The sequence below is a fragment of the Euphorbia lathyris genome, chromosome 4 (genome assembly GCF_963576675.1).
Source record: "Euphorbia lathyris chromosome 4, ddEupLath1.1, whole genome shotgun sequence".
Classification (NCBI taxonomy): Eukaryota; Viridiplantae; Streptophyta; class Magnoliopsida; order Malpighiales; family Euphorbiaceae; genus Euphorbia; species Euphorbia lathyris.
Window position 1 is genome coordinate 14,095,729 of NC_088913.1, and position 27,342 is coordinate 14,123,070.

Below are 27,342 nucleotides of genomic sequence, written 5' to 3' on the forward strand. Positions count from 1 at the left end.
TCTTTTTCTTGCATTGCTACTGATGGAATTTCCAAAGTTGCAGGAACTGATTAATGATCAATTTAGTTCAAAGCCCTCAAGCCCACATTAAAATATGACTATTTTAGCCTCAACGTCTGTGAAATGGTACCAATTTAGCTCTACGTAACAGAACTTAACTTGGGGTATAATTGGTATAATTTTATAAACATTGAGGTGTCAAGTTCTGTTATTCAGGATTAAATTGGTAACATTTCACAAACGTTGAAGCTAAAATGATGCTATTTTATATGTTGAGGCTAAATTAGTACTTGTTAACCTTAATTGGTAGACTTTTAATAACATCTGAAACCCAAAGTCCCACATCGGTGGAAGAATGAGTTTTGTTGATTTTTATATACAAATAATACAATTGTACAAAGCACCGGGCTTGGTGACGCAGGCCTGTAATCCAAGTGGGGGCATTAAGGTGATGGGATTTAGCCAATATTGACTGACCAAAAACTGGTTTCTTGGTGGGGGTGGATGTGGCTAATTAAGTGAGGTTAACCAATTGTTGGTTGCAGTCCGTTTCTGATTCGAATGGAACGAGGGAGCCGGCTTATGTTTGAGTCTGGCTTACACTTCCAAGTGTGTTCGTTGCAATGGTTGCAAACCCGTTCCTGGCTCGATTGAAGCGCGGGGGAGCTGGCTTATTAGAGCAGTGAACCTTCTCCCGCTCCAGCCCATGTTTAACCGGATTGGTTGGCCCCTTTGCTAATCTCAACCATCACTTTTTTAACCAACACAAATTTGGTTACATAATTTAGTTTTTAGTTTTAAAAAATATAATTTGGTTTAGAAAATAGCATAAAATTCTGCATCCATCATTTTAAATAAAATCAATTTTATTCTTACGTAACAAACAATTATAAACAGACTAATTTACTGTTGTTTGATTCGTTATTTAATTGTTATATTAAATCTTTCAAACATTATCACTATAAAATATTTGTTTGTTATAATTATAAATAAAAATCAATTTTATTCTTACGTAACAAAAAATATAAACAGACTGGTTTACTGTTGTTTGATTCGTTATTTAATTATTTAATTGTTATATTAAATCTTTCAAACATTATCACTATAAAATATTTGTTTGTTATAATTATAAATAAAAATCAAATTTACTCCTATTTAACAAAAAAATAAAAAAAAAATATAAACATATCAGTTTATTGTTATTTTACTCTTTATTGAATTATTACTGTAGGCGATACTTTCGAAATATTCTAATTTCAACTTTGACGCGTGTGGATATGATGTGAGCATGTCAGAGAAATTAATTTTCAAATGATTTTGATATTTTGAAGAAAATAATTACGCCTAAAGACTTAATTTCTAAATGCGAAACGATTGGTGAATGACTCAAGGATCGAAAAAATCAATCTTGAGCTCTAGCTCCACTTATAAAAAGTTTAACTAGTTCACGAATGATTCTCAGAGAAAGAAAAAAAATCAAACACAAAATATTTTTAATATTTTTAATATTTTCTATTTTTTATTGAATTTTTGTAATTATATTTTGATTACAACTCGAAAAGGAAAGTGAGAAATTATAATGTAAATCTCGTACATGAGTGGAAATTGCTCAAAAAAGAAAATAATGGGAAAAAGTATGCTTGGGAGAATATGAAAATAAAACAACATATATGTAGCATTGAATGTACGAAAAACGACTTGCAGGATTTGAACATAGTTGGTTAATCACGATTTACGGACTAACAAAATTCAACTCAGAGGGCTAATGAGGTCGAAATTGATTTTTGGGTCAGAAGTGTAATTTGCCAGATTGACACGAATGTAAAATTTCCGACACAAGGCTTTGAGTGAAGATGATATTGTGGGGGTCGGCAAAGGCTTGAAAATTTATGATTTCGGACATAGTTTCAAGCGAAACGAAATATAGTCTTAAAATATGTTTATTGGGGATGCCAACGAAACAAATAACACCGAAAAATTCCAACCATAGTGATAAGAATAATTGTTCAAACTTAGCTATTTATACCAGATTTCCATGGAAAAAATTGGATAAAAATAGTGTCCTAGGGTGTTGGAAATGGATAAAAAAATATGACTTCGGATGAGGTTTTGACGAAATGAAAATTTGGATTAAATTGATGTAAACAGTTTTGAATTTAACGGACTCCAGGGGGCTGGATTTTTTTTTTTTTTTGGATTAAATATGCAATTGGAATTTAATTAACGAACTTAAAATGGACGAAAAACGACTTGCGGGACCCGAAACTAGTTGGTTAATCACAATTCACGAACCAACAAAATTCAACTTCGAGGGCTGATGTAGTCGAAATTAATTTTTGGGACAGAAGTATTTGGCAGATTAGCACGAATATAAAATTTTAGGCGCAAAGCTTTGGATGAAGATGATATTGTGGGGGTTGGCAAAGCTTGCAAATCTATGATTTCAGATATAGTTTCAAGCAAAATGAAATCATAGTCTCGAAATATGTTTATTGGGGATGCCACCAAATTGATCGGAACCATTGTTCAAAGTTAGCTCTTTAGACTAGATTTCCACGGAAGAAATTGGATAAAAACATGTGATAGAATTGGATAAAAAAATGATTTTGGATGAGGTTTTGGACTAAACGGAAATTTTGGGTCGAAGTCGTGGATTGAATTGGTGTAAAAAGTTTTGGATTTAACGGACTCGAAGGGGCTGGAAAAAATATTGGAAAAAGTGCATGTTTGGGTGAGATTTTTTTTAAGTCCAAAAATAAGGGTTAAAGTACAAAAATACCCCTAATGTTTTGGGTCAGGAGCAATTTTATCCCTAACGTCTAAAATTGTACAATTTTATCCCTAATGTTGGAAGCCAAGAGCAATTTTACCCCTAACGTTGATAAATTGGGTCAATTTGAGAAATAATTCATTAAACTGTCTTCTCTGTCATGAATAATAGTGTCTGAAATTGATCCAATTTATCAACGTTAGAGGTAAAATTGGTGCAAAATTACAAAATTGATATGCAATTGGTGCAAAATAAAGAAAAAAATGACTGTATTTTATAATAGTGTCTGAAATTGATCCAATTTATCAACGTTAGGGATAAAATTGCTCTTGGCTACAAACATTAGGGGTAAAATTGCACCATTTTAGATGTTAGGGGTAAAATTGCACCCGATCCAAAACGTTAGGGATATTTGATGCGTAACAACCTGAGAATCCCGAAAATGGATTATTACGAGTCGGAAACATTATAATTTACGTTTTTTTATAAAAAAAATCATGAAAATAATGCATGACAATTGAACGATTTTGAATTTTTCGTCACCAAAAATTGAACAATTTTGCATTTTTCATCATAAAAAATTGAACAATTTTACATTTTTTGTCTAAATTTTTTTTACGTAGAATTTTGCCCCCCGCGCCCTTAAATCCTGAATTCGCCACTGGGAGTTAGTATGTTAGAAAATCAAATGGAAAAAACCATTATGGAATTAATGAACTCGAAGTGGTCAGAAAAAATGGTGTAGGATGGCTGGTTGAATCTGATTTTTAGGACAAAACAGATTTTCAGTGAACTTTGAAGTAATAAAAAGCTTGCATTCAGACAAAAAATTTGAAGTCGAAGTCGAGTTATTGGAGAGTATTTAGAAATTGAAATTAGGCAAATCGGAGGTCGTAGGGTTGGTGAAAAAATATGGCAAGCTGAGTTTATAGGGTTTTTTTTATGTGTCTTGGGATTGGAGGCCTAATTCTGATTTTTCTTGTCTATTTATAGATTTTAAAGGGCTGAAAATCAATTTTTTTTTTTAATTTCCATTAATCCCACCATTTCATATTTCCACTGTCCAACATCCCCACTCCTTCGAATTGCATATTAGAGTCCAAAAATGCGACTGCAAGCCGAAGAAAATGGCCACCAAAGTGCTATAAAAATAACTGATCCCTATTTAGTTTTTGTGTTTTTTTTGTCTAACTTTAAAAAATCATATCTCATTCGATACAAATCTATTGGATTCCTTGACATACTATCAAGTTTCAGAATTCATTGTTCTCGTGTCAAAATTCGGGTAAATTTCATCAATAGTGTACAACCTTTGTACCATTTCACACTTTGGTGTACAACTTTCATTTTATCTCACTAATATATACGAACTTATAGGTGACCTCCCAATATAGTGTACAACAAGTAAAAATGACCGGTGCACGTGCCACGTCAGCATTTTTTGTCATATTCATTTTAAAAATGGGACCCATCCCTTATACAATTACTAAAATAACCTTATTCTTAATACAATTATTAAAATAGCCTTACACAACTCATCTCTCCATCATTCCCTTTCTCTCTCTAATCCTCTCTCTCTCTCTAAGAAGAAGATCTGGAATTTGAGCAGCTATCCCTTCTCCTTCTTCTCTGAACGACGAACGTTGTCTCTATCTTATCCCTTCCCCTTCTTCGCTGAACGCCATCTCACTCTGCACTTTCACTGCCGGCGGCATATCTTTGTCAATTAATGCATCAATTCTAGAACTCCACAATCAGCGGACTGGGCATGAACAATTTCTCCTTTCTTTGACATCTATCTTTCTAGATTAAAAATCCAGACAACCTTTTCCCCAAATTTCCTTAAATTCCAATTTTCCCCCCAAATTTCTTCCGCAATCCAGTAACTAAGAGTTAATATAGATCAAATAGATTTCATCGATCGGAAGAACTACGTTCTCCTCTGCTGTTGATTTCATTTTATTCAATGAATGCAAAGAGGAGTATATTTAATATTTACTTTTGGAAGTCAATGAATCGTTCAAAACAAACATATAAAATGAATCTCTGGTTTTGCAGTTAGACTTGAACTTACAGTCCCCAATTTTTTTATATAAAATGAATCTCTGGTTTCGCTCATGTCTAGAAACAAAGGATTTGTGGAAAAGCTGGATCTTAAGCCTGCCCAGAATTTTTTGGTCGTCAATATGATTTATTTTGCTCTGGAATGTGCCATTGGAATCGAAGGTGCAACTTAATTCGAAGTAAAGAAGCTTAATGACCACAATCACATGAAGAAGAGGGGAGTTAAAGAGTGTGTGTAAGAGAGAGGAATGGAATGAATATGAAATAACATAGAGAGAGAGGAGTTAGAGAGAGAGAGAGGAAGAGAGACAAGTTGGAGGAGGAAGAAAGCATATTTTTTTTTTGACAGTAGAAAGCATAATTTTTTAATTGGTGAACAAGAGAATGGAATAAAAGTAATTCTAATTGGTGGTCCCACAATTTATTTTTGTAGGAGTTAAAAAATGCTGATGTGGCGCATTGACCAGGTGTTGATCGGTCATTTTTACCTGTTGTAAACTATATTGGGAGGTCACCTATAAATTCATATATATTAGTGAGACAAAACGAAGGTTGTACACCAAAGTGTGAAATGGTGCAAAGGTTGTACACCATTGATGAAATTTACCCGCCAAAATTCTATAGTTTGATGCTTTGAAAAATTCGTTGAAGGAGACTACATGTTATTACTTAAAAAAATAACAACTAATTCTTGTTTTTTCTATTTTCTTTCATTTTTATTTTATTCTTTTATAAACTTTCTTGATTTTATTTTTTTTATTTCATTTTTATTTTATCAAACTTTATATTAAAATTTACTATATGCTTTATTTTTATAAAAATAAAAAATTCATTTCACCTAAACAATTATATTGAAGCTTTTCCATCGTATTTAGTATACAATATTTATTTTGTTACTAATACAATTATAAATAACTTTTTTTTAAACAATTATAAATAACTTACCAAAGTATCAATATTTAAATTAGTCGGATGCAAATTAATCACAAAAAAATGTCTAAGGTGTTTACTATGTTTTAAAGCTATTATAAACAATATGAACGAAATTGGGTTAGTTTATCGACAAACTTGATTAGTAGATTTAGGGCCTGTTTGGTTCACCTGTTAGCTAATAGCTGTTGCGGTTGCTGTTAGTTGTTTGTAGTTGCAGTAAGCTGTTAGCAGTTGATGTTAACTATTTGTTATTAGCTGTTTAATTACTAGTGTTTGGTAAAATTATATTGAACTGTTGCTGTTTCGATTTAAAATGTCTGAAATGGATATGTTTTAAATTAATCAACGATTAAATTATAAAAGGGAAAATGTGAAAAAATGCTCATAACGTTTACAATTAGGAATAATTTTTACTCTTAACATCTAAAACTGTACAATTTTACCCATAATATTAGCAAGTTTGGTCGATTTTTGTGATTTAATAATTATGTTGTAGAAATATAAATAATGTTAAAGAATCAACATATTTTGTGGAAAAAAGAAGGATAATTTTGTCAATAATAAATAACTACAAACAGCTGTATGAAAAAGCTCAAAATAGGAGTTTTTCGTGAAACGCTCCAAAAAGCTGCAGTTTCCAGAGAAAACGCTAAACGCTACGGTTATATAAACCTAACCAAACGCTATATTTTCTGCGGTTTGGAGTGAAACGCTAAACGCTCATCCGAAAAACTAAAACAAACACGCACTTAATATTGCAGTCGAATAATTATTAAATAAATCCGTTCAAATTTCCTATTAGTTAAGGATAAAATTGGTTTTGTTTGGCAACGTTAGTGATAAAATCGCACTGTCTAATACGTTTAGAGGTAAATTTGTACTTTTAAAAAAATATTAGAGACAAATTTAAACTTTAAAATAGAGAGGGCAAAAGTTTACTATGTTTTTAAACATGATAAAATACACGAAATTGGTTCAATTTATTGATAAATTTGATTGGTAGATTTAATATTGGAGTGAAATAATTATCATATAAATATATTCAAATTTTGTATTAGGGAAGGATAAAATTGACATGGTTTGAATAATTATTAGACTAGTAATAATGTAACACCCTGGTCTAATACCATGTAGATATTGTCCGCTCTGGCCCAATTCCAACACATTGGGCCTCACGGCTTTAAAATGCGTCTACATGTATTGGATTCACATCTTACTAATAAGCCTCAATCACTCCCTCTCCATTTTCGATGTGGGATCGCCATCCCTTAGGGCCGCTCCTTGCTCAGGCCTTCTACCCCGGCGGCACCCACTCCGGACCGGGTCGTTACAAATAATGTTGCACTATTTCATTCGTTACAGATAAATTTGTACTTTTTAAAAACTAATGGAAACAAATTTAAACCTTATCTCTAATAAAATAAAGAGGTCAAATGTATTTTAAAATAAACAAAAGATGAATAGATGAAAACCATTTTTGTTTTAGAATAAAATATTTTTTTTAAACCAAAGAGTATAATTCATTGATATACCTCTAGTATTAGAGGTAGGAGATTGTGAATTCCAAATTATGATCTTATAAAAAAATATAAAAATAAATAAAGGTGAAACGTTTTATGTATATTTTTGGAATAAATTCTGTTTCTGGTTTCTACACTATAGTTTTTTTTTTTTTTTTTTTAACAGGGTTACAAGAATGATTTAGTTTTAAAATTTTCATCGATACGTTTAGAGCCCGTTTGTTTTACCTACTGTTTGCTGTTGCTGTTTGCTATTTGCTGTTACGGTTTGCTGTTTGCTGTTACGGTTTGCTGTTACTGTTTGCTGTTGCTGTTACGGTTTGCTGTTTGAAAAAGTTGCTTTTCCAAAAAACAGAGATTATCTGCTTTTGTAAAAGGCTGCTTTTCGGGTGTAAAAGGCAAACAAGAGATTACTAACCAAACACTCAATACTGCTTTTCAGGTGTAAAAGGCAAACAGGAGGTCACTAACCAAACACCTAAAACTCTCCATTTTGAAGTGAAAAGGCAAAAAGGAGCATGAAAATGAGCAAACAAACACCCCTTAGAGTAAATTATTTATGGCTCTTGAATCTTTAATACTATTAACACAATAGATATAAATTTTATTTTTTTATATAAAAATAATTCAACTTTACATTATTGTAATATCAAATTTCAAACCAACAAAATTCGTTAAAAACGTTTAGGAATGATGAAAAAAATAGATATTTGATCATGATTTTTTTTTTTTAGTCAAACTTTTTTTTTTTTTTGATAAAAAATGCTTATAATTTAATTAGATCAAAACATAATAAGCATAAGAAAAAAAACAACAGTAAGGAATCAAACTTTACAAGATCTACAAAGAGAATAAAACGACTATATAGAGCAGAAAGGGCCATAAAGGCATAAAAAAAAATACAACACAACAATGAAAGATATATTTCTCGTAAATCGGAATATGCAGAAAAGTAGATGCAATCCAAATTTTACCATTTAGGCCACTCCGAACATTTGGATCTGAGTCATTTCTTTTGTTGCAACCACGTAGATTTATTAATCCACGGATAAGATAAACCATTTCTGATTTTGCTAAATCGAAAAATAGTATAAACGACAGAAAAGTAGAAAGCAGATACAATTCAGACGGATAAAGAGATCCGATGAAATATATGAACACGGATTAAAAAGAAAAAAACAGTAATAAAAAATATAAAATCCTAACCCGGTGGGAGGAGAAAGAAGAAAAACAGACTTCCTTCTGTCTTCTCAAAGTAGATCAACAAAATAGAAACCTTTGATGGAAAATGGGAAGGAAAAGGAATAAAAGTACAGTTTTAACGTTGTTGGTTTCTTCAAATCCAATGGATAGTCCAACTTATACAAGTCTTCATATCAGTTTCTTTATGAATTTTATTAATTTTGATTTTGATATTACAATAATCTAAAATTTTATCTTCTAAAATAAAGTTTAGGATATATAATATTAATAATGATATAATTCAGGGACCATAATTATGGTTTTACCTTTTTTTTTTGGTTTTCAATATTTATACACTATATGCTTAAAAATAATAATTATTATACACTATAAAATATATGTTTTTACTAAATTTTTGGAATTAAATATATGTTTCAACGGTTGTTTATATTCGTCGTATCAATAATGACTTTTTTTTTTCCTTTTTGCAGTCTTTTTCTTGTCCTAGTGAATCATGTATTAGCCTTAGCCTACACGTATGTGAGGTTTTACTCCTTATTGCTTTCATGTTGTTCTAAGTATTAGCATTTTCATAAAAAAGAAAAAAGAAACTAAGTTCAAAGAGGTCATTACACATTAAGCCATAAATCGATAGACATGTTCATAAACCGTTGGTCCGTCCATCTCGACTAAATCCGCTATTCATAGCATAAGGTTGGATATGTATATTTAACATTTGGCCAGCCCGATCCAAGTCTGCATGGACCTGAATATAAAATGGATTAGGCTTGAGATTTATCTCAAAACCCTGTCCAAACCCGGCCCGCATTTATAAAAAGATGTCTTTTTTAGTTTTTAGTTTTTTTTTTTTTACTTTTCACTTTAACATTATTTATAGATATTCTATTGGTAATTACTGATCAGTAGGGTGTAATTCTATTGTCACTATTTATTATGTAATTATATTCTTTCTTTTGTGTTTTTTTATGAAAATGCATATATCTTTATTAGAAACGGGAAAGGTAAAAAACCTTATAAAATTCACAATGGGATGAAAACGACTACAAAGAGCATAAAAAGCCATAAAAGGTACAAAACAAACAGAAAAACAATAAAACATATACTTAATTGAAATTCAAATCTGCAGAAAAACAACTGTAATCGATTTTTCATCATTTAGGTCATTCCGAACATTCGGATCTGAGTCCTTTATTTTATTGCAACCACGTAGATTTATGATCCACGTATAAAATAAATCGTTTCCACTCTTGCTAAATCCGAAAAGGTATAAATAGCAGAATAATGGACAACAAATACTTCAAACGAATAAAGAGATCAAATAAAATATATAAACACTGACTAAAAAGAAGTACAAAAAAAAATTTACAGTAAATCTAACCCGTTGAGAGGAAGAAGAATGAACTTCTTTCTTCCTCCTTAAAATATAGATCCACAAAAAAGAGGAAGTTGGAAGACTTTGACAGAAAATAGTATAAAATAGAAGAAAAAAAAGCAAGAAGAAGAGCCTACAGTTTTTGTTTTGAGAGAACAGTTCTCCTACTAAAATATAAAATATGCAGTTTATTCTTTTGTGTTACCTGATCTTAGAGCATCCCTAGTGGTAGTGGTGTTATTTACTTTTTACCAAATTGATGAAGTAATAACTAACCATTAGAGGTTATCACTTGATTGTTACCAAATACAGTGTGTTAACATACAGTAAATAATTCCCAAAAATCCAAAATTAAACCATTTGAAGTCCACGCCCAGCGCAGGAGCGCCAGATCTGGCGCGTGGCCTACACGCGCCAGATTTGGCGCATGAAACCAGGCGTGGCTTCAAATGGAGCAGCTTTTGTCTATGCATTTTCTGGAATAAATGCTATTCTATCCTATCTAAATTCATTTTCAGTCCATTTTATTAATTAGTTTTATCTTTTTAACCCTATACAATTTTAAAAAATTAGTGCTCTAGTGGTATATTACTACCCTTTATTACTGACCCCACCAAAGTAACAACCATTGTTATTACCCACTACTGATGCTCTTACAACAAGTAACAAAACTTATGCCTCTACTCTACCTATAACTTATTACTTATTTGTTTCGATATTAAATTTAAGGCTTTTTATATGAAAATCATATCTACTAATAAAATTACAATTAAATCATATTATAAAATTTAATTTTTAATATGTCACTATTATATATATATATATATGATTTTGTACTCTAATTTATAAATTTTAAACCTCAATTCATAAATCATAAACTCTAAAAAATATATCTTAAACTCTTAATTCATAAAACCTAATTCTTAAAATATATGAAAAACAATTATTTGCTTAGTTTGACATTATTTAAATTAGTACTTGACATAGTTGTAAATAAATTTTCAAATCTAAATTTCTGTGTAAATTTCCCTTAAATTTAATTGTTTTTTTATTGAAGATTAAATTCACAAAATTTTGTTGAAACAATTAACTGTATATTATTATGTATAATTATATTTTATTTTTTAATATAAATATATTAGTTAGACATGTTGGGCTGAGAAATTAGTTTTCTTAACTTCATCTAATCCGGCCCGAATCCAATATAAATATAACGTCGGCTAGGTTTAGATAAGTTAATTAAAGGAAAATTTACATACAAATTCACTTTTTAAAAACTATCTAGTCAAATCATAATTTTAAATTATATCAAACTAATAAAATCAATATTTTTATTATATTTTAAGAATTATAGTTTATAAATTAGAGTCTAAGATATATTATCTAGAGTTTAAGATTTATAAATTGTAATTTAGAATTTTTAAATTAGAATATAAAAATATATTTTATTTGTTATAGAAAATAATAACATATTCAAAATTAAATTTAATAATCTGATTTAATTGTAATTTTATTTTTAGTTATAATATTTATATAGAAAACACAGAATTAAAAATCATATCGGTTTAGGCCCGATCCGACTCGAGCCCATAAACATATCTATAAATCACCAATGAACTTCAAGAGATATAACGTAATGTGTTACATCTACGTTAAGGAGGAAGAAGGAAGTTCCTTCTTCCTCCTCTCGCCGGGTTAGGTTTACTGTATTGTTTTTTATTGTATTTTTTTTAGTTTGTGTTTATATATTTTATTAGATCTCTTTATCCGTTTGAATTGTATCTACTCTCTATTATTCTGTTTATACCTTTTTTCGGATTAGCAAGAGCAGAAACGATTTATTTTATATGTGGATCAATATATCTGCGTGGTTACAAAAAAAAAAAAGACTCAGATCCGAATATTCGAAAGGACCTAAATAATGAAGATTCGATTGCAGTTGCTTTTCTGCGGATTATGATTTCAATGAAATATATGTGTTATTATTTTTATGTATGTTTTATAGTACCTTTAATGGATTTTATTGCTCTTTGTAATCGTTTTCGTCCTATTATAGATTTTATAAGGTTTTTTACTTTTTCCGTTTCTTATTGTACTTGTTCTTTTCGTATCTAATGAAGATGGAGACATTTTCATTTAAAAAAAACGTTACATCTACAGATTTTCACATTTGATGAGACTATTCGAATTTTACCGGCTTAATACACAAATAACCTCTGAACTTGTCCAAATGTTATAACTGCCCCCTCCAACTTTCAATTGTAACAACTTACCCCTCGAACTTGTCCAATTGTAACAATTTTTCCCTTAAACTTGTCCAATTGTAAAATATAACCCCAAATTGCTGACATGGACTGCAATTGAAGATACGCGTAAAATGCAAAGTCTGCAACGCTCGTGGAGTGTGATAATCAGATCTTTAGCGTGATACCGGGAAAATTCTTTTACTGTTGCTTCAAGTACGGGGTAAAAAAATTCCCAATTTGGAGTTATGTTTTACAATTGAATAAGTTTAAGGGGTAAGTTGTTACAATTGAAAGTTGAGAGGGGCAGTTGTAACATTTGGACAAGTTCAAGGGGTCATTTGTGTATTAGGCCAATTTTACCCGTTTCAATTGTAAAATTTAGTTGCCAATTATACCCTCAGTTTTAAGAGTCCATAGTACCAAAACGGCGTAGTTTCAATTCGGTGTATGCATTTGTGCAACTTTCTGCTTGCGTTAGGTTTTCTGTCGACCATTCCTTCGGTTGGAAACGCTCTGTTTACTCCTTGTGATTTTCTTCTGCGGACTGAGGAAATGGGAAGCAAAAGGTTGAAGATGGAGGAGGAGAAACAAGATCGAATCAGTGACTTGCCAGATTCTCTCATTCAACATATCCTATCCTTTTTGCCATCAACAAAACAAGCTATTCAGACTGGAATTCTATCAAAACGATGGCAAAAACAATGGACCGAAGTTCCGGTTCTCATCTTCAATTCCGATGGTATGTTTAATGAAAACAATCTTAAATTCATTGATGATACCTTAATTCTCCACGATTGCTCCAAGATCTACAAATTTCATCTATATCTTCGTCTTTTTCACTTAGAGAGAGATCCTCAAATTGCTTCGAAAATCGATTTTGCAACAAGTAAAGACGTGGAGGACTTAAATTTGAGTTTATCAATGGAAGGTTTTTACTTGTTACCGCAATTCCTTTTCAACAATGCTTCACTTGTTAAATTAAAAACAGTTGGTTGTAGTTTTATACCTAATGGAAAGGTAAATTGGGGATGTCTCACCGTATTGAACATTAGACGTTGTAAATTGACTGATCATACCATAGAACATCTTGTATCTGGTAGTCCATTGCTCGAATCCTTAGAATTAATAAGCTGTTCTGAGTATGATAAAATTGTTATTGCTTCCAAATCCTTGAAAAGATTGGTTTTACATCATGGCATACCTAGCATTTCTGTTCTTGAAATTTCATGTCCAAAGCTTGAGGAAGTATGCCTTCAAGGTATGGTTACAAATGATCCAAAGCTGTTTGCTCAAGCGATTGAAAATGTTCTATCCGGAAGTTCCTTACTTGAGTCAATGTCAATTGAATCAATCTATGTTCGCGTGCTTGATCCGCTAGTTATTGCTTCAAAATCTTTGAAGAGATTGGTTGTAGGAAGTATTAGAGGCGGTTTTGATATTGAAATCTCATGTCCAAAGCTTAAAGAACTGAAGTTGCTCGGGTGTTTGAATATTAACGATGCTAAATTGCTGAATTTGCCTTCTTCACTTTGCGCTACTATTGATTTTCAACATCCTCGGGGGCAAAAAGCTTGTAAAGGCTTGATTAAGGACATTCTGCAGCAGCTTCAACATGTCAAGGAACTAAAATTCGGGAGTTGGTTTATCTCGGTAACTTTTAATGGAACATTTCATCATTGTTTATTCAGGAGAACATGTGTAGTTAACATTTTTGCCATCTGCTTTATGAATTTCTATTTCCACATTATGTTTGTAGATTTTGCCAACTATGAAGGTAGAAGATGGGTTTTCTCCACGGTTAAATATCAAATATTTGACTTTGAATTCTCCTCATTTGATAAAGCATCATTCAAGAATTTCATACGTACTTCGTATTTCACCTGTGCTTGAGAAATTAATTATCAATGTTCCGCCATATCGTAAGGTAATTTCTTGAACCTTTGAAATTTTAAATATCAAATTATTTTATGCATTAGAAAGTTTTATCACTCCATGTGTTTTCTGAATTTTTAGTTTATAAAGAAAATGGAATAATAAAAAATGATGTAACTTGTTAATTTGTATAGCTTAATAAATATATGTATTCAATTTACATGTATTCTTAAGTTTCTTGGCTGAACATTTGCTAATGTTAGGTCAATCATAAGGGTGGGAATAATTACTGGCTTCCAGATGCGACTGATTTCGATTGTTTGGAATCACATCTTAAGACTATTAAGATTGTTGGCTTTGACTTTCCGGTGGGAGATGGCAGAGGTCAGCATATGCTATACTTGATTCAGTTTCTACTTAAGAATGCAAGAGTATTAGAAAAGATGGTGGTCGTGGTGAAAGATGATGGAACAGGTTTTCCGTTAGAAGTTTCTCATGAATTGTTATGTTTACCAAGATGTTCTCAAAATGCCATTATTGAGTTTGTATGTTCTAAGGAAATAGGAATTTTTTTGTAGTTTTTACATTTGGCACAAATAGTTGGAGGAGCAGATGATTAACTGCTTTTATATATTGCTATATATATGCTACTGAAAATGGAGTTGATGGATGAATTTTGTTGGGAGGTTGTTCAACCAGATTTCTTTGGTTAAAACGGATGGGTATCAAATGGAAGGGGAATAGTTCTGGTTGTTTATCTGTTGCTTCTGCCTGGAATTCTATCCAGAAAAAGCATGCCTGTAATCTGGTTTGAGTGTCAAGCAGAGGCTTTTCAGCATCAAGTTTGGGATGCAATATGAGCCGTCAGCTGATTTTTACAATCTTCAACCTGACTTGAGGATTTAATTAGGCTTGTGGCGTTTTATGTTCGTTGTCAATTGTTTGGTGTAAAGCATCTTGTAGGATTTTCAGAAAAAAAAAGCATTTGGTACTTGATGATGTAAATTTCTATTTGTCTAGTTTTGAGATTAAAGTTTGAAATTTGCCCAAGACCATGATAATCAGTTGCATTTGTTGAACTTCAGAATTACAGGTTACAAGTTTTACATTTAACATTATTATTATTGTGTGTTAATTTATGATTTTATTAATTGTTTTTTTTTGCATCCTATGCTATTGATGTGTGCTTTTCATGATTGAATGATGAATTTTTAGAGAACGCAAAGGCTCGTCCTGTGAGACGTGTTTTGTTCTAATCGTCTTTGTTTATTGGTGATATTCATAGTTAATTAGTTATATGTGGTTTTTAATTATCATTAATGAAATTTGATGTGAATTCAGACAATAGTTTTGTTTTTTCTCAAGAATGCAAGAGTGTTGGAAAAAATGGTCATTGAATTGAAAGCTGATAGAAGATATTTTCAGTTGAAAGTTTCTCAAGAAATGTTAAGCTTGCCAAGATCAGAATGGAAGGTTGAGGACATGAGCAAGCTTTTTTCCTTAAAGAACACAACTCAATACATGTCCATGGCTGCTGCAAAGAAAAGGAAGTCAGGAAGTCAAGGATCAAGATGAACTTACTGATTCATACATCGATCTTTTTACTTGTCTTTCCAACCACAGTCAAAGGTAAACTTTAAGTTGAACACCCAACAACTTGACATTTTTTTTTGTCTTCAATGAATCTTATTTACCTTTCTTTGTCATCAAATGTATAAGCATTTCTTAACGTTCGTAATAATCTGTTGGAACTTTTGGAGAAAATGAATCCAAGAAGGTGTATCATGTCTGAATCTAACTAGGGTTCACGACGGTGATTGAACTGGAACAAAAAAAAGAGGGATTTTAATTGTAAGACATCTAATGAAACCGTCAATGGAATTGAGATCTCATTCAAAGAAAAATATATCGAATATCTGGTGTTTCTTTTTGTATACTGTATGGATGATCTCATGTGCAAGGACTAGGATTGAGAATTGTTTGATAGTCTTTCTCTGAGGAAGTGGAGGAAATAATGGTTTGATTATGTGACTTGTAGGTTGAGAATGAAAACATTAACTTGTAGGAATTTCGTGTAGGAGGGAGGTTTGCTGCATTCTTGGACATCATAATTCACTCTGGGAGGAATGGTTTCAAGTGGCTCTTTGTCTGGAAGATGATTTAGAGGTGTTGTAATTGCATCTCAGATCTTCTTTCCTGATTCTGTCATTGGAAGAGAATGCTTATCAAAATTTTGGTGCACTTTGATATTGTCTTGGGTTTAGTGAAGATGCATCGATCTTTAATTGCATAAAATCTTAAATGGTATTGACTAAATTGCAGAATTTATTCAATATGCCTACTTTTGAGGCCTATTTTCATACCATACAACGTGTATTCCCTAAACTTATTCAGATCTTTCTTCTCTGATCTGGACAAAGGACTATAATATTCCTCATCAACTTGCATACCGATTTTTCCCTATAATTTCCAGTCGCTTTTTTGACACTTGAATGACTGAAAAGAGCTAGTTAATTAGATTATTGGAATAACCACGAAGACTTGGGTGGGTTTTGCTAGTTTATATTTCTTGATGGTATGAAATATAAACTGGGTTTGCTAAATCCAACAGTTTATATTGTAACAAGAGCTGGTCATTTATGCTTTAGTCGTTGTTTGAGTGCATTGGATATTATACTGCTGTGAAACATTAATGGGTTTCTTTTATTTAACAATCAAGTGTTGAGTTTTTTTTATTAATAGTTAGGTCCCGTTTATTTGCCGGAAAATATTGTATAAGAGATACTTTTCTGATTTTCTGGTGTTTGCTTGCTTAGAAAAATTAGTCAACCGAAAATTTTAGGTTAGTCAAGAGATAATTATACGAAGAAAGCGAAGAAAATGTTTTATTATTTTTAAAAGAGTAAAACATTTTTAAAAGAATCATACTTCATTCATTCTTACCATTCTGAAAACAATAACCACAAACACTTGCAAATATTTTATTTTCCAATAAAAAAAATTCTGAATTAGAGTGAAAGAGATTGAAATTGGGTTAAATAGATTGAATTTGGATTGAAGTTGTGGAATTAGTAAACACGTGACCTGGATTAAGCAACACGTGAGAAGGGCTAGCTCTACTTTTCTGTTAAACGTATAACAGAATATAAGAGGGAAATAAAGAAGTTGTCAGTTCGTTAGATTGCTAAGATGTATATAAGCTAAATGCAGCTTCAATTGTTGAATCAATGAATATTAATTCATCTTATCTTCCTCTGTTCTTGATTCCTTCTCTATTTTCTGATGGTATTTTACATGGGATCAGAGCTTAATTGAGATCCAATGGCATATTGAAGTTATCCTCAGGGGCAGAGCTAGGGAGGGTCACGCAAGGTCGGCCGACCGTCCGGCCCTCCGGAAAACCCACAGTAGGGGTATTCCGCTCCTGGTAAGAACAGAAACCGCTATGGCTGGGAGCCCCCCAGCCATGGCAATGTAGAAGATGGAGCCTCCATCTGTGTAATTTCAAATAGTTTTTTTGAAATGTCATAAGCAAATTGACGTAGTTTTAGGCAATGTTATCAGAACCGGACTGGACATTAAACCGGATTTATAACTGGGTCAAGAGTCACTTGGTCGGATCGGATGACTCGGATTGGTCGAACCGGATGATGTAATAAATAAATAAATAATATATATTATATATATATATATATATATATATAATTTGAATATTTTTTTATAAATTATATATAATCCAATACATCAACATGACATGAGATAAATTATATATAATTTGGGGTAATAATAATAATATATTGAAATCAAGTGTGTTTATTTGGTCATTTTTCAAAAAAAATAATAAAAAATATTGGTCCTTTTTGAAGAAAATGAAAAACCTGCTTTCTATAAAGAATTGTGGCTGTTTCATAAAAAAAATAAAGTGGCTGGATTATATTGGTAATTTTCCAATAATATGTTAATCCCACATCGGAAACTAGCAGTAGAACCAAGAATACTAGGTAGTATAAATAAAGGGTTAAGGTGCAAAAATACCCCTACCGTTTTGGGTCAGGAGCAATTTTACTACTCCTAATGTGTTGAGGGTAAAATTACATCATTTTAGACGTTAGGGGTAAAATTGCTCATGACCCAAAACGTTAGAGGTATTTTTGCACCTTAACCCATAAATAAACTAGTAGAACAAGTGGAGAAACTACAAGCAGTGCTTGTGCGATTGAATTTTTAAATTAAACCGGAGTCACACTGGTAACCAGTCTGACTCTGGTTCTGTGCAACAAACCAGTTCAATTCAGACCGATGACCTAGCCGGTTTCTGGTTCAATCGGTTGAACCGGCCGGTCCGAGTTTTATAACATTGGTTTTAGGTGTATGTTAGGATTTTTTAAAATTTGAGGAAATGACTTAATTGCTCTTAATTAAATATAAAACCTTGCAGCAAAATATTTGGCCTCCACACCAACTTTTTCGCGATTTGCTCCTGTGTGCGAGAGGAGGAGAGGTTGCTGCCGGCGCATTCAACCTGCTGCTGCCGCTGTTCGTCGCTGCCGGTGAGGGGGTTCCGCTGCCGTAGCCGCCGGAAGTTGGGGAAGAGAGATAGAAGTAAGTTTTTAATTTAAGGTTTTGATTAAATTGAATTGATAATGTGATAGTTGGGTCTCTAATTGAATTGATGATATTTAGGGGTTTGATTTAATTGAATTGATAATTTGATAGTGTAGCGTTTTAATTGAATTGATAATATGTTAAATTGTAGGGGTTTTGATTAAATTGATAATGTTACAAGGTTTTAGAGATTTTGATTATAAATTGAATTGGTGAATTACATTTTGAATTGGTCAATTGAATTGAATTGGTGATATTTAGGGATTTTGATTAAATTGAATTGGTGAATTGAGTTCAGTAAGTGATATTTAGGGGTTTTAGGGATTTTGATTGAATTGAATTAGTCATGCTTAGGTATTTTAACTTGTCATGGAGGTGTGGTATGATTTTAACTTGTCATGGAGGCGTGGTATGATTTTGGTGTTAGAAGTCAAAGAAAAAGTAGATCTAGGTCTGAATAGGGACCAGGTTCAATACCTGAGCCAACCTACCAATGGTGTCATATTCCGGATCCGAATATTGCTCAAACATTCTTACCACTTTGTATTGATTGGTCTTTGGACTAAAACCATACCCACAATGATTAATAATATAATCATCATAACTATAATCATTTTTACCCTTGATATAATCATCATAACTATAATCATTTTTACCCTTGATGACTTGCGGAAGATTAATAAACTCGCCTGTAACTGGATTGCACATAATAACAGGCTTATTATCCATTGGTTCAGATAGGCAAAAAAATCCATTACACGAATTCACTATCTTATAACAGTGATCACTCTCTATCAATGTAATTTCTTCAATGCTATTAATGCTATCTCTTAAAACCAATGGGAAGTTGCGCAATGGAATCGTTAACTTGGAATCGAATTTCATACTAACCTGACAAATTTCAGAATAGTGGTGCTGCGGACTTGAAAGTGTGTCCATGAAGCATTCATCCTGCTCAAGCTTAAGGGGATAAAGTATTCTTGACATGTGACACGGTTCGAGCAATTGGAAAGACCTCAGATGACCAAATTCGGGATTTGAAATTGTAGCATAAAAAGATTTGCATATGCATTTGCAAACAATTATCTCCTTGATCGACGGTCTAAAAAGAATAGCTGCAAGGAGGTGGCTAGGTAAATTCGTAGTTGAACAACCTGAACATTTAATCTCTACTTGGCCAGTCTCATCTTCCTCGTTTCTATTTTTTTGGCCACAAGCTTTTGAAATCTTTTTCCCTTTCATCAGTACTCTGTCAAAAATTTATCAATAAATAGTGGAAAGTACTAAAATGCAAAAATTCTCTTAACAAAACTATATGTTGGAAATAAATGAATTAATTGAAACATAATATCTCATAAAGCAGAGGTTTAATCGTGAGAAAAAACAGTGCAAAGAGAATTGAAAATGCTATGAACTCTACTATGAATTGAAAATGGTAAAAAAAACCCTAATTAATTGAAAGCTAAAAATCTCATAAAGGAGAAGTTTAATCATAGTATTTATTAGTAACAATAAATGAATAGCCAAATCAAAATCGTGAGAAAGAAGAAGAAATTTTTACGTCTACTCTTTGTTATAAGGAAGGAGATGGTACAATAAGAAGTTTATAATTTTAATTAGAATATGATTAGGTTTAGGTTTAGGATAGAATCCTAATTGTAGTATACGTGTGTCTTTAAGAATTATAGATTAATTTTATTTTTAATTAGATTAATGCAAAAAATAAACTTACATGGTAAAGTTTTTATATGGTCAACAATAATTGTGGCAGATTCCCAAAACTTATATGGTAAAAAACTTATATGCTAAAGTTCTTATATGGTCAACAATAAATTTGAAATTAAATAAAAATTATCAAATTGAACCGCCATCAAAATGAAATATATCAACATAAGCATAATTAATCTGATTTTTTTTTTCTATTCAAATGATGACACATGCATCAATATTTTTAATTGACGCTTATCAATCGTTGTTTCTCAATTTTATCCGAACATTTCAATTTTTTTACTAATTAGTACGAAAAAAGTAAAAAAAAAATTAAATTAAATAAAGGAGAACAACACGATGACGTAGTTTACCAAGGTTGGAGCGAACAACATACATTTAAGTGTGGTCTCTTGATTTAATTCGTTATAGTTTTTATAATACTTCGATAATATTTCAGTCGGTTTGATTTTGTGACAAAAATTACTATATTAACTCAACCATTATGTTATAAATTTAATTAAACTTTATTTCAGTTGGTTTAGTTAAACTTTATTTCAGTCGATTGAGTTAATGTAGTAATTTTTGTTACAAAATCAAACCGACTGAAATATTATCGAAGTGTTATAAAAAATATAATGAATTAAATCAAGAGACACTACACTTACATGGATGTTGTTCGCTCCAACCTTGGTAAACTACGTCATCGTTTTGTTCTCCTTTATTTAATTTATTTTATTTTTACTTTTTTCGTTCTAATTAGTAAAAAAAATTGAAATGTTCGGATAAAATTGAGAAACAACGGTTGATAAGCGTCAATTCAAATATTGATGTATGTGTCATCATCTGAATAGAAAGAAAAATCAGATTAATTATGATTATGTTGATATATTTCAATTTGATGGCGGTTTAATTTGATAATTTTTATTTAATTTAAAATTTATTATTGACCATATAAGAACTTTACCATATAAGTTTTGGGAATCCGCCACAATTATTGTTGACCATATAATAACTTTACCATATAAGTTTTTTTTTTCTTTTGCATTAATCTATTTAAAAATAAAATTAATTTATAATTCTTAAAGAAACACGTATACTACAATTAGGATTCTATCCTAAACCTAAACCTAAACCTAATCATATTCTAATTAAAATTATAAACTTCTTACTATACCATCTCCTTCCTTATAACATAGAGTAGACGTCGTTCAGAGTACAGTTAAACCTCGATAAATGAATATTCGATAAAGTAATAACCTCGATTATATAATAAATTCTTCCGGTCCCGACTTGGGCCAATGGACTAAAGTAATAACCTTGCTAAATGCATTAAGTAATAAAAAATATTTAAATCCTTAAGGACCCAATGAAAATATAAAGTAATAATTATTAAATTATATATATATATATATATATATATATATATATATATATACCAAAACCTTTTAATCAATCAACTAGAAGTCATTTCTTCTGAAAAATTGCATCTATAGTTGATTGTTTTTTCTTTCCACCTAAACCAAAATGAACACCAAAACTTTTTGTAGTGCAAACACAAACTTCTGGTATACTTTGCTCATGTTGTAACAAGTAGTTGTTTAAGGTGATCATTGCTTGAAAGGCCTCTTTTGATGATACATTTGCGACAACACAACTATCATCTGGCTCTGGATCATTTTCATCATCATTGTTCATTATTGACTGAATAATTTCTTTGTATGTAAGCGATTCCATAACTGCATCATTCTCGCTAGGATAGTTCAAAAGATGTTCGACGTCCATCACATTTCTATAGCATAAATTAGAAATGACATCACTTAATCTTTGGATATCTTCATTTAATTGACCAACTTCTGGTTTAGAAATATTAGCATCTTCTGAACGAATCTTGCAATTATTTGATTGATTTGTAATTATGCTAATGTGATAATTACAAATCAATCAAATAATATATTTCCTAAACAAGATAATTACACATCTAATGAATATTTATCGATAAATGAATAATTTATTAATTTATCGATAAATGAATAATTTATTCATTTATCGATAAATAAATAATCTCGCTTAATGAATATTTTTTTCCGGTCCCAAAGATATGCATTTATAGAGGTTTTACTGTATAGAGCTTCTCGTATTTCAGGTAAATATTTCTTCTTCTTTCTCACGATTTTGGTTTGGCTATTCATTTATTGTTGCTAATAGATACCATGATTAAATTTATCCTTTATGAGATTTTTAGCTTTCAATTAATTAGGTTTTTTTTACCATTTTCAATTCATAGTAGAGTTCATAGCATTTTCAATTCTCTTTGCACTATTTTTTTCTCACAATTAAACCTCTGCTTTATGAGATATTATGTTTCATTTATTTCCAACTGGGTAAGATTTTTCTTGCTCGATTCAGAATGTGACGTTTGTTACCACTGTTTATGTGCTGTGGCGAGCATTTAATTGTTTGTATTTTCAGAATCTTCAACCTGATGTTGAGGATTTAATTAGGCTTGTAGCTTTTTATGTCGTTATCAATTGGCTGTTCTTCTAGGTGAGTCCATAATCAGTTGGCTTTGTTACGCTTTAGAATTTCATTTAAGATTATTGTGTGTTAATTTGTGTTTTATTAATTGTTTTTGCATCTCATACGACTACTGTAACCACACAAAGGGTTCTGGGTTTACAGTCTTGATGTGTTGTTTGGATGATTGAATGGGACCAAGTGTATGATGAATTTGTGGACAAAGCAAAGGCTCGTGATAGGAGACGGGTTTCGATGATCGCTTCAAGGTAGGCCTTAAGCACAGTACTCATCAGATTATAGAAAGTAGGTATATGCATATATCAAACTACAGAAAGTTTAAATGTGTAATAATAATGCCACTTCATGTCTCAAGTTTCGGAGGAAGTAGCTTCACATTTTGGAAAATATGATGAAATAGTTGTTTCATGTCACTGAACATAGTGTAAGTTGAAAATGAGTTGGATTTGTTATACATAATCCACAAATAGAGAATGTAACAGAAAATTTGGTGGTCGAACTCTGAAAACCCTGTCATAGAATAAGCTACTCCAGCTAACTGATGAGCAAGTATATTCTTAGAACGATGTCATAGAATAAGCTACTCCAGCTAACTGATGAGCAATCATGTTCTTAGAATGATTCACAAAACTGATACTAACGTCATTAAAACTAATAAGAAACCATTGACACTCATCAAGAATCAGTCCATAAGAAGAGATAAAAGGATCTTGAGCCAAATGCTTAACGATTATAGCAATGTCTTACTCCACAACACAATTATTTAAACCCGGATACTTAATTCAACTGAGAGCCTCTTTGATATCTTTCCTCCTTACCATCTCTATGACTGAAGTTACCTCGGACCAGCTTTGCTCTGCAGAAATTACCATTATTATCATGAAGAGCGGCCCAGAAGACCAGACCCCTGGCAAACAGAAGCGTCGACATTCAGCTTAAATAAGTGATAATTTCTTTACCTGTTCATGAATGGATTTTTTGAATGCCAAGACTGAAGTCTGTTTCGAGTTTCGACTCATGTTACAAAAAATTTGAAAATGTTGATTTGACTGTTATTTGACTGTTTATGATTAAGTGTTGCCTTTACAAAGTTGTTCTGTATGAGATTGATGCACACTTCATTAAACTCAAAACTGATTTCATCTTGGAGTTCAGAAAACTCTTTTCACTGTTTGGGTGCCCAAGAGTTTAGGGGCATTGCTTTGCTAAAAACGGTACATACTGTTCAATTTCAATACTTGTAAAGAGTCCTAAAATTGGGTCCATAACGATCCAATGCCCAAACGGGGACATCAAGATTATATGGTATTGAGTAAAATCAAATTAATAATATCAAATTTACTTTTACATTTAATTACTCCTAACAATTTACCAATCTATCATTGAATGGAGTAGAAGAGGCTGTTGCAGCCCCCCTTTAAAATATATAGACAGTGTGATTTTTTTTATTCCAGAATCCAATCCAATCCGAATGGTTTTTTTTTTTTTATTCCAACAATCAGAATGGTTTAAAATATATCTGGAAAGAGAACAAAAATAAAAGAAAGTAAAATATATATTGGTTACAGGTTTTACCTTTAACATTATTGAGTGTTAATTTTAATTTCTATATTTCATTTTGACACGATTAGCATGATGCTATTTAAATTTTCATAGAGTTTGATGATTAATTATTTTTTGAATTAGCATATTGCATAAGCTGCTCAAATTTTCTTGTCATAGCTCATTTTTAGTAAACACTAGTGATGAAGTTGATAAGCTAAAATTTTCTACTAAGTCAATCTCAATTATCATACATCAACAACCTCAAATACCTATTTAGTTTCCAGCATAACAACTTAAATTGCTGGGTTTGGTAGCGCAAGCTTGTGCCTCAAGTGGAGGCAATAGTGTAATGCAACATTGTTCTGGATCAGAAGTACGGACTTGATGTAGCTAACACTTGGCTGACCCGTTCAAAGCTGAGAGTCATTCAACCTTATCCGTACTAACATATGAAAGTAAATAGTCTTAAAAAACGACGGTTACCAATTTCAACAATATATATAATGAGACCACGTTTTCTATTATCCAAATCATATGTTTATGTGATTTCTCTATCTAAATAATAATTTTCTTTCTCTTAACCAAACAAAATCTAAAGGAAATCAAAGTCAAAAGGTTCAAAAATTAAACAACTTTTATATTAAATTAGTTGAGTGATCATAATGCTAGTAAGAACAAAGTTGAATGAACGTCGGTGAAATTAAAATTTATTCATTATTTTTTTTTTAATACGTAGAGGTTCTACTTATAAGGAATTACCAACTTATGTTTTATTAAACATAGCCAACTATTTTTTTTATTGAATTTATGCTTGTAAAATCATCTCTTGTCCATTTTTCCATATTTTTCTTGCGATATTTTGCGGAGATTTCCCGTGTTCCGATCTCCAAAAATGGGTAAGATGAGTAGCAATGGGTGTAATTTAGCCAAATATTCCGACCCAAAAATGCATTTCCCTCCATAAATTAAGTTTCCGCCCATTACTTAAAAAAAAAAAAGAAATTCCCGCCAATTGCAACTGTGTTATGTACTCTCACGCCACTAAATCTAACAATCAGTTCAGCGTTTCTCTTTTTCCAGGCCATCAATTTTCCTTGGGGTAATACTTGCTTCTCTCTCACTTCCATTTTCTGTAATTGCTTTGCTTCCTGATTTTTATGTTATTTTCCTGATTTTTCATTCATTGTGTTACTGAATCATAGAATTTAGATAAGATTGAACACCTGCTTCATCAGATTTTAGGTTTGAATCTCTTAAATCGGCTATGAATGGCTGGACCAGAAAAATTGTAGAAATCAATCGCTAAATCGTCAGATGAATTCATTTACTTCCAAAATAGATATTTAATTTCAGTTTGCTCATACATTCATTTCCACTGTCTCAGTATTATGAAAAGAAGAAGGAATTCAACAGCAAAGGGAAAAAGGCATGAAAGGGGGGAAATCAGCCACATACGCATTAACTATTCAGGTCCTTCATTTTCTGATCTGCCAAATACCATTCTTGTAAATATTCTACTTAGGCTCCCTGTAAAGAGGATTTTTGTATGCAAATGTGTATGCAAAACATGGTATGATCTAATTTCAGACCCTGAGTTTGCAAAGCTCCATTTCCATAAATCTGAGGTATATCCTCTACTTCGAACCTCAGGTTTTACATTACTGTCAAGAATGCTTTATCTTGTGCAGCCAAACCAAGATGAGTTTGAGGACAAGCTTGACACGTCTTATGGTAGCTCATCTATTAAGATTAAACTTGACTCAAAATTGAAACTGCCACTGCGCAACATCGAAATGATAGATAAAGAAGCGGTAGGGATTGAGAATTGCTTGAAGTTGAATATGAAGAATCACAAGTATAAGATAGTTAATTCATGTAACGGCTTGCTTTGTTTGTCCAATCCATCTGATAATGACCCTGTTATAGTTTGCAATCCGGTTACAGGTGAGTTTATTAATCTTCCAGAGGTTAGGACGGTTAAGGATCTTAACATGACTGTTGAATGTGGTTTCGGTTTTAGTCCTGTGACTAAGCAATATAAGGTGATAAGCACTGGCGGATCCAGGAATTCGTTCCTGGGGGGCTAATTTAAGCTTATGGTTGACGGTAAATCTAGCTCGTAAAGGCTGACAAATTTTTTTCAGCTCCTAGTAACTTAAAAGTTTTTTTTTTGTACCGTTTTAGTCTCAAAACATACATTTTAAACCAATTCAATTACTCCAAAATATTGAAACAATATTAGCTAAATTAAATCTCCAAACCAAAATTTCGTACATTAATACCCCTAAATTAAAATCTCAAGCAAAAAAACTCTTAAATTAAAATCCCCTGTATTTAAACACATCAAACAAAACTTCTAAATTAATTTAAACTACAATAAATCTTATGATAAGAAGAGAGAATGAGAAGAAGAAAATAAAAGGGAAGAAAAACAAAATAATAGAAAAAAAAGGATTAGAAAAGTAATTGTCATAAAAAGAAAAAGAGAAGAGAAGGAGAGTTGCGGTAACATATTTTACTTTTTTTTATAAATTAGGCCCTTACCAAAACGACGTCGTTTTGATTAAGGGCCTAATTAAAAAAAAAAGTGCCCAGCCCATGGGCTGGGCACTAAGCCATCTCCTTCTCGACAGAGAAGGAGATTAGGTTTTCCTTCTCTGTCGAGAAGGATAACACAGCAGCAGCCATGGCTGCTGCTGTCTGCAATTTTTTTCAGAGGTGGCTAATTTTTTTAGGTCTATATGTTTCTAGGGGCAGCGCCGGTACCGTGGGGGCTGGCGCCCCCACGGGCACCGGGCTAGATCCGCCACTGGTGATAAGAACGTTTACGCGTTGGATTGAAAACGAAAAAGTTATGGTGGCTGAAGTACATGTTCTTGGTACAAAAACATGGAAAGACCTTCGCTTTTTTCCCGAGTCAGTATGGAAATTGTTCCCTACTTATTTTAATGGGTGTGTTTATTGGAT

At 31.7% G+C, this 27,342-nt stretch overlaps 1 protein-coding gene across 9 annotated transcripts; it reads left to right on the plus strand.

Annotated features, from left to right (window-relative positions):
- The first annotated feature begins 12,564 nt into the window (after positions 1-12,564).
- On the plus strand, positions 12,565-16,666 carry LOC136226458 (putative F-box/LRR-repeat protein At5g02700). 9 transcript variants are annotated; one of them, XR_010687737.1, is made up of 5 exons: positions 12,565-13,758; positions 13,865-14,032; positions 14,244-14,454; positions 15,322-15,609; positions 16,019-16,666. XR_010687737.1 is itself a non-coding variant. In XM_066014951.1 (4 exons), the coding sequence occupies exons 1-4, from the start codon at positions 12,661-12,663 to the stop codon at positions 15,375-15,377; spliced, it is 1,533 nt and encodes a 510-aa protein (XP_065871023.1). In that variant the 5' UTR covers positions 12,565-12,660; the 3' UTR covers positions 15,378-15,979. The 9 variants fall into 9 exon arrangements, 2 of the variants coding, with proteins under 2 accessions (XP_065871023.1, XP_065871022.1); XR_010687736.1 differs by having other exon boundaries at positions 16,059-16,665; XR_010687740.1 differs by having other exon boundaries at positions 14,244-14,364; positions 16,059-16,665.
- Positions 16,667-27,342: the final 10,676 nt, after the last annotated feature.

Excerpts from the sequence above, each read along its gene's own strand:
- LOC136226458 (XM_066014950.1), top strand. The coding sequence starts at position 12,661 with ATGGGAAGCAAAAGGTTGAAGATGGAGGAGGAGAAACAAGATCGAATC. Across the intron at positions 13,759-13,864 it reads TCGGGAGTTGGTTTATCTCG|ATTTTGCCAACTATGAAGGT; the intron begins GTAACTTTTAAT and ends TTATGTTTGTAG. Across the intron at positions 14,033-14,243 it reads ATGTTCCGCCATATCGTAAG|GTCAATCATAAGGGTGGGAA; the intron begins GTAATTTCTTGA and ends TGCTAATGTTAG.